The 14,372-nt window shown below is 47.0% G+C and overlaps 1 protein-coding gene across 1 annotated transcript in view; it reads right to left on the bottom strand.

Annotated features, from left to right (window-relative positions):
• DAGLA (diacylglycerol lipase alpha) overlaps positions 1-14,372 on the bottom strand; it is a 45,530-nt gene that overhangs the window by 18,582 nt on the left and 12,576 nt on the right. Inside the window, exons 6-11 of the mRNA XM_065404117.1 lie at positions 12,997-13,131; positions 11,020-11,097; positions 9,128-9,252; positions 7,579-7,735; positions 7,174-7,257; positions 6,926-7,003 (exon numbers count right to left, since the gene is read on the bottom strand). Coding sequence (XP_065260189.1) covers positions 6,926-7,003; positions 7,174-7,257; positions 7,579-7,735; positions 9,128-9,252; positions 11,020-11,097; positions 12,997-13,131 — 657 coding nt within the window. The remainder of the gene's footprint in view (positions 1-6,925; positions 7,004-7,173; positions 7,258-7,578; positions 7,736-9,127; positions 9,253-11,019; positions 11,098-12,996; positions 13,132-14,372) is intronic.

Here is a 14,372-nt window from a genome sequence, read left to right on the forward strand (position 1 = left end):
CAGTCAGGACTAGGGCCCACTGTCATTCTGAAGTATGAACCCAACATATCTTTGAAAGCTTTCTGACACTTGGAACATTAGGCCATCTATCTTTGGTATTTACGTCACACAGCAAGTCTCTGGCAGAGCAGCGAATTGAACCCGGATCTCCTGAGTGCTAGCACTTTAACCATGTTCCTCTCTAATTTCAATCTGTAAATAAAAATGTTAACTATTCTAACAAGTTAACAGGAAAATAATGAGAACATCAAGGTTCTTGTTATGCTCACTAGCAACAGAGAGTGAGAAAATTGTCTAGAAGCCCAGATGGGAAGAGGAATGGGGCCACTGGTGAATGGATACTGAAGACATCGGAGTGGGTTTGTAGTTGTAAACTATTTGGGGGACTTTAGTTGGGTAGAATCGAGAAACTTCTGGAAGGTGGCTGGGGACCTGATAACACAGTTCTATAGAAAGCTGGCCAGCTCATCTTATTTGTCTGCCTTCAGTCTACACAGTGTTGAATTCAGTACATGGCTGTTTCTCATTCTATCCATAGTAAATATTGAGGCTGCTGATCCATACTGCAACAGATGATTAGTCTTTAGTGATCAGCTAACACCGATGTATGACTGTGATGGGGTATACAAACCCCACACTGCGATGGAAGGGATTGAAGGAGTATCCTGGGCCCAGCTAGCCCCCCACTCCAACCCAAGAGCATGGAGACACAGGTTAAAAAGGGAGCAACCCATCTCAGAAGGGAGAGGCTGGGAAGGAGTGCAGAGCTACCCAGAAGGCTCCTGCCAAAAGGAGCTGGAGAAGCCTCCCAGAGGAGACAAGACCATATGCAGAGCCCAGACGGGGCCAGCAGGTTTTGGTTTCCTTCGTTTTTCTTCTTATCTGAGACCAGAAGCAGTGGTAGGAAGCAACCCAGGGAAGGTAGCTCAGAGGGGCCCCCCTCAAAGGCCAAACGCTGCTAACCTTCCTAGGGCCCTGGGTCGGAGCCCGGTGGAGTGGGCAGGCCCAGGCTCCCCTACCACTGCCCCCGCAACGAGCAGACACTTGCCGCTAGGCTCCTGTGCCCGCAGAGGACCCTATTACAATTAATCACCTGACTCAATCTGCCTAAAGGTGAAGAATATGATAGGAAACAAGGGATTGGATGGACTGAAATAACTAAAACATCTCTAAAGTAAAAAATGAACATTGTCAAGTTTTGTCCATTAAGATATAAGGGATCCATGCGCATCACAAAAATGGGCAGCAACTTGGGTTTCTTCAAATTTTTCAAGATCAAATGTGTCACTGAACTGAATGAAACTGGTATTGAAGGTGAAGAGCAGATGAGTCTGTGAACCTACAAATGAGACATCTGTGATGCTAATATCATCATCAAAAAGTAGCTATCAGGATCATTTAAGTCTCTGTTCCAGGCCTTCTGACAGCTCTTCCACTTCAACCTCATTCAAGAACAGTCCCTGTTCATCTTTAACTTCAATGGGAATGTCTGAAAATCAGGTCACTTATTTAGATAATTAACATGGATTTTAGGCTCCTATTTTTGAAAATCCTGACCTGAATCCATGATGATATGTTACAACTGTGTTGAATTAGTCAGCCTTATAGATATATTCTTGATACTGATAGTCTAATGCACACTGTCCTTTTAATGTTATGGAACCATAGTCATAGCTTCATCATTGTCATTAGAGCTGCATTTAGTTTTCGTTAAACTGGGATATTCTGGGCTTCATCATTGTCATTAGAGCTGCATTTAGTTTTCGTTAAACTGGGATATTCTGGGATATCACTAAGGCAGGGGTCGGTAACCTACAGCACGCGTGCCAAACACGGCACGCAAGCCGATTTTGAGTGGCATGCAGCTCCCTGCCGCGGTCCCAGCCCCCAGCCCCACTTAGCCCCCCCCCCCCCCCCCCCCCACCGCCCACCGCTCTCCCCTGCGGGGGCAGGAGGCAGACGCTTGGTTCTGCGGCAGCCAATCTTCCCCCCTCCCCCGCTTCTTCCCCCAGCGTGGTGCTTTCCTGCCCCTCCTCCTCTCCGTCCCTGCGCCAATCAGCTGATGGCCCTAGCGAGGGGGAGGGGGAAGAGCGGCAGCGTGCACACAGCTCCGTAGAGGAGGCAGAGAGAGGTAGGGACGGAGCTGGGGGAAGGGGGTGGAACAGGACATATCCCTTCTAGCCCCCTGCCATGAGCCACTCAGGGCAGGGGGCTGGGAGCACCCCCACGAGCCAAGCACCCCAGCCTTCTGCCCTGCACCCCCCACACACCCCAGCCCTGAACCCCCCCACCCCAACACACACCCAGCCTTCTGCCCTGCACCCCCACAGCCCCAGCCCTCTGCCCTGAATCCCCCCACACAGACTCAGCCTTCTCCCCTGCATCCCCCATACCCCCAGCCCTCTGCCCTGACTCTTGAACCCCCCCACACACCCAGCCTTCTGCCCTGCACCCCCACGCCCCCCAGCCCTCTGCCCTGAAACCCCCACACCCCAACACACACCCAGCCTTCTGCCCTGCACCCCCACACCCCCAGCCCTCTGCCCTGAACCCCCCACACCCCAACACACACCCGGCCTTCTGCCCTGCACCCCCCACAGCCCCCAGCCCTCTGACCTGACCCTTGAACCCCCCCACACACCCAGTCTTCTGCCCTGCACCCCCCACACACACCCAGCCCTCTGCCCTGACCCTTGAACCCCCCCACACCCAGCCTTCTGCCCTACACCCCCCCACCCCAGCCCTCTGCCCTGATCCCTGAACCCCCCAACACACACCCCAGCCTTCTGCCCTGAACCCCCTCCCCCAGCCCTCTGCCCTGACCCCTGAAACACACACACCCCCAGGTCTGGGGTCCCGGCCATAGGCCCTGTTCAGCCCGCTGCCGGCCTAGGTGAACAGAACCCCAGGCTGGCAGTGAGCTGAGCAGGCTGGTGGCGTAAGATCAGCATTTTAATTTAATTTTAAATGACGCTTCTTAAACATTTTGAAAACCTTGTTTACTTTACATACAATAGTTTAGTTATATAATATAGACTTATAGAAAGAGACCTTCTAAAAATGTTAAAATGTATTACCGGCACGCGAAACCTTAAATAAGAGTGAATAAATGAAGATTCGGCACACCACTTCTGAAAGGTTGCCGACCCCTGCTGTAAGGTATGAAGGAATAAAAAATGGGGCCTAATTTAAAAACTGGCACATCACTGATAGGGGGCAGAGAGGAGAATTTGGGGAGTTACAAGAAAATACTTTGTACTGTTCTGTAGTTCTAAGGAGTTAAAAATGACTCCTTTTTGAAATCTGGGTAGTCTAATATTACTTTGGATCCCTCTAGCTTGGGGTGGGCAAACTACGGCCCGCAGGCCACATCCGGCCCACGGGACCATCCTGCCCGGCCCCCAAGCTCCTGGCCCAGGAGGTAGCCCCCGGCCCCTCCCCTGCTGCCCACCCTCCCCCGCAGCCTCAGCTCGCTCCGCCGCCGGCGCAATGCTCTGGGCGGCGGGGCTGTGAGCTCCTGGGGAAGCCCAGCTGCAGAGCCCGGCCTGATCCGGTGCTCTGTGCTGCGTGGTGGCGACGGCAGCAGCATGGCCCAGCTCCAGCCACCGGTGCTCCAGGCAGCGCAGTAAGGGGGCAGGAAGCAGGGGGGATTGGATAGAGGGGCAGGGGAGTTTGGGGTAGTGGGCAGGGGTGGGGGTGTGGATGGTGGTCGGGGGGGAAACATGGGGTTGAATGGGGGCAGGGGGCAGTCAGGAAGGAGAGGGGGCGGCAGGGGGCAGTCAGGGGCAGGGGTTCTGGGGGCAGTCAGGGGACAGGGAGAAGGGGTGGTTGGATGGGGCAGAATTCCCTGGGGGGCCGTCAGGAATGAGAGGAGGGGTAGGATGGGGTGGCGGGGGTCCAGGGGCAGCCGGGGGACAAAGAGCGGGGGTGTGTGGATGGGGCAGGGGTCCCAGAGGGGCTGTCAGGGAACTGGGGGGGTTGGATGGGGCAGGAGTCCGGGGGGGGCAGATAGGAGGTGGGGGCCGGGCCACCCCTAACTGGCCCTCCATACGATTTATGAAACCCGATGCGGCCAAAAAGTTTGCCCGCCCCTGCTCTAGCTCAAAACCCCTTCACATTTTCCACATCGGTAAATATCTCTGAAAATCCATACATAGGCTCTACTGGAAGAAGGCAGGTTGTAATTAATTGTTATTAGGAACTGTTGTATCTAGCTGATATAGTTAAAAGAGCATGATATTTGTCATGGCCATAACTTTTAAGGCTTTTTGTTACAAGTCATGGTCCCTGTCACCCAGGCTAGCTTGCTACCAGGGAAGATTCCTCCATTACCTTATTATTTTGTTTCTTCTTTAGCAATTTGGCTCGAGATATGTTCATTGCACTGGCCCATGAAAGAATAACCCGAGTTTTAAGAAGACAAGATGGGTGATGTAATATCTTTTATTTGACCAACTTCTGTCGGTGAGAGAGACAAGGAGCTCTTTTATGGTTCGAAAGCTTGACTCTATCACCAACAGAAGCTGGTCCAATAAAAGGTATTACCTCACCATCTTGTCTTTCTAATATCCTGGGACCAACATGACTACAACTAGATTGAGTTTTAAGGGCATTTTGCTCAATATAATGTAACCCTATGACTTTTTTGAAATTACTTTTCCCATAGATTTGTGATTTTACCCTACTTTTACAATGATAACCAGCCAACCTTGAATATAGATATAGTCAAGGCCCCAGCAATAGCTCAGGTCATTCTTAACTAATGTAACTATGACAACAGATGTGACTCAACCACTCCCTTCCTATTGTAGTTGTAATGAATCGGTGGTAAGGTCAGCACAAACCTGTCAAGAGTTTCCAATTGTAGATCACATGATAAACTGTACATGAAACAGAAGAGTAAACTGGCTCAGCAAATGGAAGTGGGTTATTCCTGTTACTTGTGTATGTGTGAAAAAGTAATCAACACAAGAAAACAAAACAACTTATGGTAAGTCCCAACACTGCCATATACTTTTGTCCAAGATACATGTGAGTATGAGTGAAGCACTTCATTTATTTTCACTTAAACTTTTGATTTTTATACAATATATTAAAAATGTATCAAGAGACATACAAAATATTATCCTTTTTAGTCTTTCTTGGGAGCCAATAGCATTTAATTATCCAGTAATTCATATTAATAACAGTCAGGACCGCCAACAGAAATTCTGAGCCCCAGGGCCAGGGCCTTCCCTGAGGGGGCGGGGCCTGGGGCGGAAGTGACAAATCTGTCAGGACTGCCCGTGCTGGCCAATCACATCGGCTTGCGGGGCCTGGAGCGGTCTCGCGTGCTTAGGAGCCCTGCGGCCCATCTGGGTGATTTAAAAGGGCCTGAGGCTCCCGGACGCCACCACCGCTACTGTGGCAGCAGCTGGGGGCCCCTGGGCAATTGCTGCCTTTCTGTTCCCCCGCCCCCTCCCTCAGCAGGCCTGATAACAGTATTTTAAAATATAGTTGTATTTGTCTTTGCTATTTATTAATAGGTGATATCTAAGATATGAAAAATATAGTCAAAACTATTTTATAATTATAATTTGATTTTATAAAATAAAAAACAAACTAAACTTCTTTTACTTATATCTGAAGTTGCAAAGCCATTAATCAAAGAACAGCAAAGAAAATTTTAATTAAAAGGCCAAACAAATACAAAAAGAAAACAGCAAATGCTCTGATAAAATATGTAATAAAATCAGACATATTTATGCAAATATTCTAAAAAGGTCAGTCAAGAGAAAATTTTTACCTCTAACATGGATTTTAGATTTGCACAATAGATAATAAGATACTTGTAACTTAGATTTTCAGTTTATTAATGTCATTTTCATTTGGATTTAAATTTTATCTTTTTTGTTTCATAAAAATTGTTTACAATTATTATTATACTACGTAATTTTGAACAAAATGCATTAGTTCAACAGCATGAGATGTTAGTGCTAACTCCTTTTGATAAGCATAATATTTAGTAAATGAAACAAGCAGCATAGATTTTAAATTTCTGAATGCCAATTATATGACAAAAACATTACCTCATTTATTTCTGAATAATAGTTTGTTATGCTGATTAATTTTTGTTACTTCAAAAGCTTAAAACACAGCATTCACATTTACAAGAGCAAGAATGCAAGCTTGGTTTCAACAATATGACCCCATTCTGCAAGCCTATCCATAGATATAATCCTTAACCAAACACAGAGTCCCAGTGACACCAGCTACAGTATGCATGTGAATAAGAACTACCTGCATGAGCAAGGCTTCCAGGATCAGGATCTTACACCTCTATCCAGCCAAGGACTTAAGCATGTGCTTAGCGTTAAGCATGGGATTAGTCCCTTTGACTAAGATACTCATGTACTTAAAATTAAGCACATGCTTTAAATTTAGCACTTTGCTGTATTGGGGTCGAAGGTGTTCTCTGTATTAACTAAATCGATTTAATTACACCAGGCCAGATCTCTAAAATAGACATGCTGCATCAATTTTGTTACATCAATGTAAGTTTTCTCAATAGAGACGAGGCTCTGGTGTGGGTCAGTGACCATCTGCCTTGCAACACTGAGACTGTTACACTCTGTCAGGGCTAAATTTATATTTCTTTCAACTGAGCTTTTCAGAATTTGCTGTCAGTGATTTGTTTTCCACCTTAACAGATTCCTTTTATTAAAGTGGTATTTTTATTAATTGTGTATCTTTCTTTTCTTTGATTAATGGCATAGTGACCTTAGAAGGTTTTGGGGGGTTTAATAATGCCACTTGGCCATGATACGGCCCCTTTTTTAATCCAAGGCTCTCAAATAATTAATGAATCTTACAACATTTTGGGGGAGAGGGGTTGGGATTACACTGTAAACTTAGAAGGCCAAAATAAGCAGCATTTTCTGAGTACCTTGTGTCCCAGCCAGGTTCCATGGTGACCTTCAACTGGGAGGCGCTCTGCATCCCCCGTCAGGTCAGTCAGGGCATCCTGGAGGGAGAGAATCCAACACAGTTCAGAGAGTGAGAGAAAAGAGAGACAGCAAGAGTGTGAAATGAGCTCTCTGCTTGTACCGAAGGAGATTTCCAAGGACCAAGCATAAGCTGGTGCATGCTGGTGAGGGTGAGCGCCAGGGGACTCCCATCACAGAGCACACATACCTTTGGAGACAGGGTTCCTCGGATGCTGATGACCACCTTCTTCTTCTCATGGTCCACAGCCACATAGAAAGGAGTTTCATAGACCTGGGGAAAATGCATTACTCTGTTAAAACCTTCAGCCCCACCTAGCTGTGATTTCCCTCCCCCCGCCCCCACACACATCTTTTCCCTCCCAGCTAGAGGGAAGCAGACCACCTGCATGACAGATCTCCCCTCTGGACTGTTCAAGGTCAGCAGTAGCATAAAGACTTGTATACACGTGGTGCAATCAGTCCAGAGGGGGATCTCCAGTGCCGGGGGAATGGCTTAGGGGCCTTCCAGCCATGCTAGAGAGCACATAGCTCTCATGGGGAAGTGGCTGGGGAACATGTCCAGAGTACAGCAGTTGCCATAGAGTCTCCTTACCGCATCATGACAGGAGGTGTAGACAATGTCCACTGAAGTCATATTCTCATCTAAGAAGTGGCGACGGATAGCGATGGCGTTGCAGCCGCAGCAGTTATCCTCCTCAATGGTGACACTAGGGGCATAGCGAGGCCGCGAGGGGCAGAGACAGCAACATCTGCAGAGAAAAAGAACTACTCTGAGGAAAAAGGAAAGGTGGGGCTTTGGGAAGAGGGGAGGGCAAGCAGCAAGCAGGAGAGGCACTGAGCCAAGAAAGGGAAACAGGGAGATACTATGGGGGTTTGAGAGACTCTGCATGCGAGTCTCTGGCCATTGTTTTTTATGCGCTGGTGCCATGAAGCTGGAGCATAGACAAGAAGGCACAGGCATTTTTACCACCTAACTGTGACCTGAGTAGGTTTAGATGCCATGGCAGTAAAAATGCCCATGCCCGCCTATACTATAGGTGGAGCTGCACCCATGCCAAAAAATGCTTAGTTTTTCCCAGAGTAGACACACCCTCTTTTTCAGTGTCACCATGTAAAATCATGAGGGGGTGCAATGTTGCTTGCGGACACCAGGAGGAGCAACAGTGCAACTAACGACGGAAGCATCAATGTGACTGTGGGATCTTTGAACACTCCACAGCTTTGAACGCCTGGAGGGATGCTATACCTTTGTTACTGCAGTCCCAAATGTCTTGTAACAGACAAAGAGGCCATCCCTCATTCAGGTCTATGTCTGTAAAAAACAAAGCAGTTCTGGAGGCTAACCACCAAACCTAACCACCAAAAGGACTTGAAAAATGTCTTTCCCTACACCTCATGCACAGATGATTGAAAAGTGGACAGACTCTTATTACAAATGTTCCTAAAAATCAAAACAGCTTCTGGACTGAGACTGTGCCTGAGAAGCGTAGCTCTTCCCCCGCCCACCCCCGTCCCCCGCGCTCCCCCCCCAAAAAAGAAAGTAATGAGAAAGTTCCAAGCAACTGAAAATATAAAATGTTTAAAATGAAAGTGCTACCTCACTTTAAGTGAAGTGCTGCTACCTGGAGGTGACCATGCTACTCCTGGCATCAGAAATAAATCCCAGACACCAAGGAGCACAGATCCTGGCCAAATCTCATTGACGCCAAATGTCAGCTCCTTGCATTTCTGTGCTTCCCAGAGCTATGAGATGGCAATTCTGACTCAGTGAATATCGTCTTAATCAATTCCCCATGCTGGCTGTATGAAGCACACAGGTCTGGCAAGGTCTTTAGCATGTCAGAGAGGGCATACTGAGACACAGTCTGGATTATTTAATAGGGAGGACAGATGAGCAGTGGGGAGTAAGGGTCTGAAAAGAAAGAGCAGGAAGGGATGGGGAAAGTAACTGAGAAGAAGAGAGGGAATGGAGAAAGAAAGAAAGAAAGAAAGAAAGAGGTGAGGAGAAGAGAAATGGAAAGAAAGGGGAGATGGATAAAGAAAAGGAAAAAGAAGGGAAAAATGAAAAAGGGGAGAGAGGAGCAAAATGGGGAGAGAAAATGAAAGTGAAGGCAGATGGAGAGGCAGGCAAGGCCACTCACGAGCAGGATCTGGCCAGGCGACAGAGTCCACAGGTGGGCTTCCTCATCAGGTACATGGGCCAGCCATAGGCAGCCAGGGCAAACAGCATATAATAACAGACCTCTTTGTACCGCAGCATCTCTTGCTGAAAGAGACAAGAGAGATTAAGTGCCCTTCATATTCTCTTTGGTGGCGCTTGCCTCACCTTGCCTCCCTTATCCAGCGCTCTCCCCACCAAGAACTCCCTAATATGTGTTAGGGACGTGCATCCTTGTTTCCTCTTGATGTCTGCATATTACGTCAGCCCTCCCTATCCCCACCACCAGAGCAGCTATAGACCTCGGAGTATATCATCAGTTGCCTTGTGGAGGGCACATTGGTTATCCTGGGCCAGATCCTCCACTGGAGTAAATCAACCAAGCTACGGCAATTAACACCAGCTGAGGCTCTCACCCATAAATGTTTAATAACGTTTAGAATTAGATCTAAAGATATTCCTGCAGCACATCAGCAAACTATCAAACTTTTGCAAGGGAAGCCATCCCACAGTGGTCTTAGCTCTATTACACTGAGGAGATCCCAGTCCACACAAAACCCAGAGTGCCCTGCACTGCCCTAATTGAGGAGAGGAGACACTAGATTACTACTGGTCAGTAACAGGATCTCTCTAGCACAGGGGTTCTCAAACTTCATTGCACCGCAACCCCCTTCTGACAATAAAAATTACTACACAACCCCAGGAGGGGGACCGAAGCCTGAGCCTGCCCGATCCCCGCTGTCCCAGGCGGGGGGCCAAAACCCCAGCCTCGCCGCCCTGGGTGGAGGGGCCTGTAACCTGAGCCACACTATCCATGGCCGAAGCCGAAGCCCTCAGGTTTTGGCTTCAGCCATGGGCGGTGGGGCTCGGGCTTCGACTTCAGCACCAGGCCCCAGAAAGTCTAAACCAGCCCTGGTGACCCCATTAAAACAGGGTCACAACCCACTTTGAGGTCCCGACCCACAGTTTGAGATCCACTGCTCTAACATATTGTTCCCATATAGCCACAGATGGTCATGGAGATGCACAGAGATGGAATTGTAAAGCCATTCTTCTAGTCTAGGGCCATGTGCCTCAAAGCACGTGTGGGTCAGTGCTGACCTTGTCTATGAAAGGAGACACATAGGCAATTCTCCACCTGTCTAGAATGAGAGGCAGTCTGAAGACAAAGTGGAACCCAGTGGAGCAGAATGGAACCACAGGTAGATTAATCACAGAATCACTTGATCAGAAAAGACGTGGATTGGGTCGTCTACCTCAGCGATTTTGCAACAATCCAGGAAGATGGCCAAAGTGTGCCCTGTTAAGGGCTGCAATGGCAACATGCCGGGAGACCAAAAGCCAAACAGAATTTGCACAAAATAGGACAGATTTCAGCTGTCTTCACCTTCATTAAAGAACTGCAACCTGCAGACACTATTGGTTCCAGCACGCAATGTTCCATCTTGATGTAGGTGGCCTTCTGCTCTGATCGAGATAGAACCCTGTTCTATGCTGGCAGCACTTCCATATGAAAGTCCTGTATTAACACCCTGCCTGTGGCACTGACTCCTCGTTTGTTGCCTTGGAAAAGTCAATTAATTGCTCTTTCTCCTCCATGTGGGATAATACCACCTACTTCATAGGGACATGGTGAGGATAATGCTTTAGAAAGCTTTGAAAGACCAAGGCAAGAGCTAAGCTTTATTGTTATTATCATCTAATAGGTCTTTTTCATCTTTAATTTCCTTGATTATGTGAGACAGAGAAAGAAATAAATGAAAGTGCAAACACCAGCTAAGAGACAAAGGGAAATGAGCTATGAGAAGACAGTCAGTTTGCTCTTTGTTTTATGGATCTGCACAGAGCAGGTGAGTCCATGGGCTAGTGACTTACCGAGTTTTTCAGATCCAGGTACTTGGTGTTCCTGGTCACTGGCATCCCAGACAGAAAGGCCAAGATGTCATTGTTTGCCTGTAAATCACACACACATATGGGTGAGTTCCCTCCATCCACAAAGACACAATGGCTGTGCACAAGGGAAGGCAAGTTCCCATTGTTCTGTGCCAACACAACTTGCAGACTATGAGATTTTTTTCCCTACCATCTGGTCAGCTTTCTGAGCTTATTTTTGTTCCAATTCCCACCCAGTCTGATCTCTAGTCCCCTGATTTTGAATCTCTCATCACTAGCACGACAGCCTTGAAAACTGGGGTCCTGAACCACTTTGCTCCCATGGCACTTTTCTGCAGGGGTATCAATCAGCCAAGTTCAATTTCAGTAACTCCCTGGGTACAGTAACTATCCCTAATATTCCCCCTGTCATTTTGGCTGGATACAGGAGTCTTCTTTACACAAAAGTATAGAAGGGGGTCTAATCTTGATGTACATAGTTAAATAATTATAATGCACTAAATCTGCATATATTACCCGCCTACAAAAAGAAAGGGGTTATGAGGTTTAATTCCTTAATGGAATCATAGAAATGTAGGATTGGAAGAGACCTCAATAGGTCATCTAGTCCAGCCCCTTGCACTGAGGCAGGACTAAGTATTATCTAGAGTAGGCCATCCCCGACAGGTTTTGTCTAACCTGTTCTTGAAAATGATGGAGATTCCACAAGGTCCCTAGGTAATTAGTTCCAGGGCTTAACTATCCTGACAGTTAGGAAGTCTAACCTAACGTTTAACCTAAATCTTCCTTGATGCAATTTAAGCTCGCCCATTACTTCTTGTCCTATCCTCAGTGGTTAAGCAGAACAATTTTATCACCCTCCTTTTTATAACAACCTTTTACATACTTGAAGACTGTTATTATCTCCCCCTCAGTCTTCTCCTTTCCAGATGAAAAAAATCCAATTTTTTCAATCTTTCCTTGTAGGCCATGTTTTCTAGACCTTAAATCATTTTTGTTGCTCTCCTCTGGACTTCCTTCAATTTGTCCACATCTTTCCCAAAGTGTGTAGCCCAGAACTGGGCCCAGTACTCCAGTCGAGGCCTTATCAGTGCTGAGTAGAGTGGAAAAATTACTTCTTGTGTCTTGCTTACAACACTCCTGCTAATACGTCCCAGAACAATATTCACTTTTTTTTGCAACATTATTGGCTCACATTTAATTTGTAATCCACTATAAACCGCAGATTCTTTTCTGCAGTACTCCTTCTTAGGCAGTCATTTTCCATTTTGTATTTGTGCAATTGATTATTCCTTCTTTGCATTTGTCCTTACTGAATTTCATCCTATTTATTTCAGATCACTTCTCCAGTTTGTCAAGATCATTTTGAATTCTAATCCTATCCTCCAAAGCGCTTGCAATCCCTTCCAGCTTGGTATTGTCCACAAATTTTCATAGGGCAGGTCTACATTACAGCCTAAGTCAATATAACTTATATCACTCAGGGGTGTGAAAAATTCCCCTACAAGTGACGCAAGTTTCCCGCCGACATAGCTTTCACTTCTCATCGAATTCTCCTATCGTCATAGTGCATTTTCACCAGACGCGCTACAGTGGTGCAGCTGCACCGATGTAGTGCTGTAGTGTAGATTTGCCCTAGGTGTACTCGCTATGCAATTGTCCAAATCATTTCTGAAGATATTGAATAGAACCAGAACCAGGACAGATCCCTGTATGCAAAGCACTTTGGGAGTCTCAGATCAAGGTGTTACAGAAGAACTAAGTATTTTATATTTAATTCACAACCCAGTGACTGGTAACAGCCCATCATACAACTGAAACAAAGTGGGCAGAGCCATGGGGTTCTCACACACTGAGGCAGGTAAAACAGGGGCCAGGTGGAAATGAGTGAGATACACGCGTCGCAGTCTCAGAACCCCCATTGGGACAGTGCAATCCGGACGCACTCCATGCGCTCACCTCATCCAGCACTGCATTGCGCTTTGCCCTCTGCCGCTGACGCAGGAGGACCAGGCCCGCGATGATGTCAGACGGGACTATGTCAAGGTCTCGGAAAAACTCAGCAAAAAGGTAGGCAATTTCAGAGTACGCATCCTGTGGAATCCAGAGAGAGGGGAGGGTTATGGAAGAGGAGTTTGGGGGAAGGAGCAAGAGGGAAAGAGTGAGTGGGAATCAGTATGGCAGCGATGGCCTCATTCCCAGAGTGATCTCTGGAAAACATTCCCAAGGGGACCTCATGGGAAAAAGTCTCTGGTCTAATGATTATTAATATGTATTATTTATATTACAGTACCATCTAAAGGCCTCAGTTGAGATTAGAGCTACACTGTGCTGGATGCATGAATGTTAAGAGACAGTCCCTACTATCAAAATAGACAAGACAGACAAAAGCGGAGAGAAAGGAAGTATTCTTAGCCCCATTTTACAGATGAGGAACTGCGGCACAAAGAGAGTATGCTGGGAAATGAACTTCAGTCCCAATCCAGCGCCTTAACCTCAAGGCCAGCCTTCCTTTTTAACACTAATTTCATTTGAACAATTCATTTTAGTAAGAAAATCCCCCATATTTCCTCTACTTGTTGACCTCATCATTCTCTAGATGGGAGTCCTATGATCACCTCTAGTATACTGAAGCCGGACAGTCTTCCAAGCCCCTCTGTCCCAGCCATACTGTGAAGAATGGGGGAGATAGCTGTATTATTTTTACAACTATTATCTGATTGCCATCATGTTTGTTACATGGTTTCAATGAGTTAAGTCAAACATGGGTGGTTTTATACATCTGCAGGAAGATAAACAATGGCTATGGATAATCCCAGTCACCCCAACTTAAGGGGACAATACAGATGACAAACCCTTTAAGTCTAGCTCAGACTATGTTGAGGCTCACCACCTGCACTGACACAGGGGAAAACTGGAACAAAGGACTTTGGAACTGTTAAAAGCTGAGCCCCTGACAGACAAAGGGGGAGAGCACTGCAAGGAAGAGAAGACTGAGCAGGAGGAGCAGCATGCAGGAGGATCCCTGAGTCACTGAAGGACGCTGCTCAAGACCCAAGTGACTCTCAGCAGGACTGAGGATCTTGCAAACAGGTGCTATTTTTGCTTAGATTGGTAACTCCCATGTACACCTCTACCCCGATATAACACGACCCGATATAACACGAATTCGGATATAACGCGGTAAAGCAGCACTCCGGGGGGGTGGGGCTGCGCACTCCGGCGGATCAAAGCAAGTTCGATATAACGCGGTTTCACCTATAACGCGATACGATTTTTTTGGCTCCCAAGGACAGCGTTATATCGGGATAGAGGTGTACCTCTATGAGAAAAGG

This window comes from Emys orbicularis, chromosome 4, assembly GCF_028017835.1.
Source record: "Emys orbicularis isolate rEmyOrb1 chromosome 4, rEmyOrb1.hap1, whole genome shotgun sequence".
Classification (NCBI taxonomy): Eukaryota; Metazoa; Chordata; order Testudines; family Emydidae; genus Emys; species Emys orbicularis.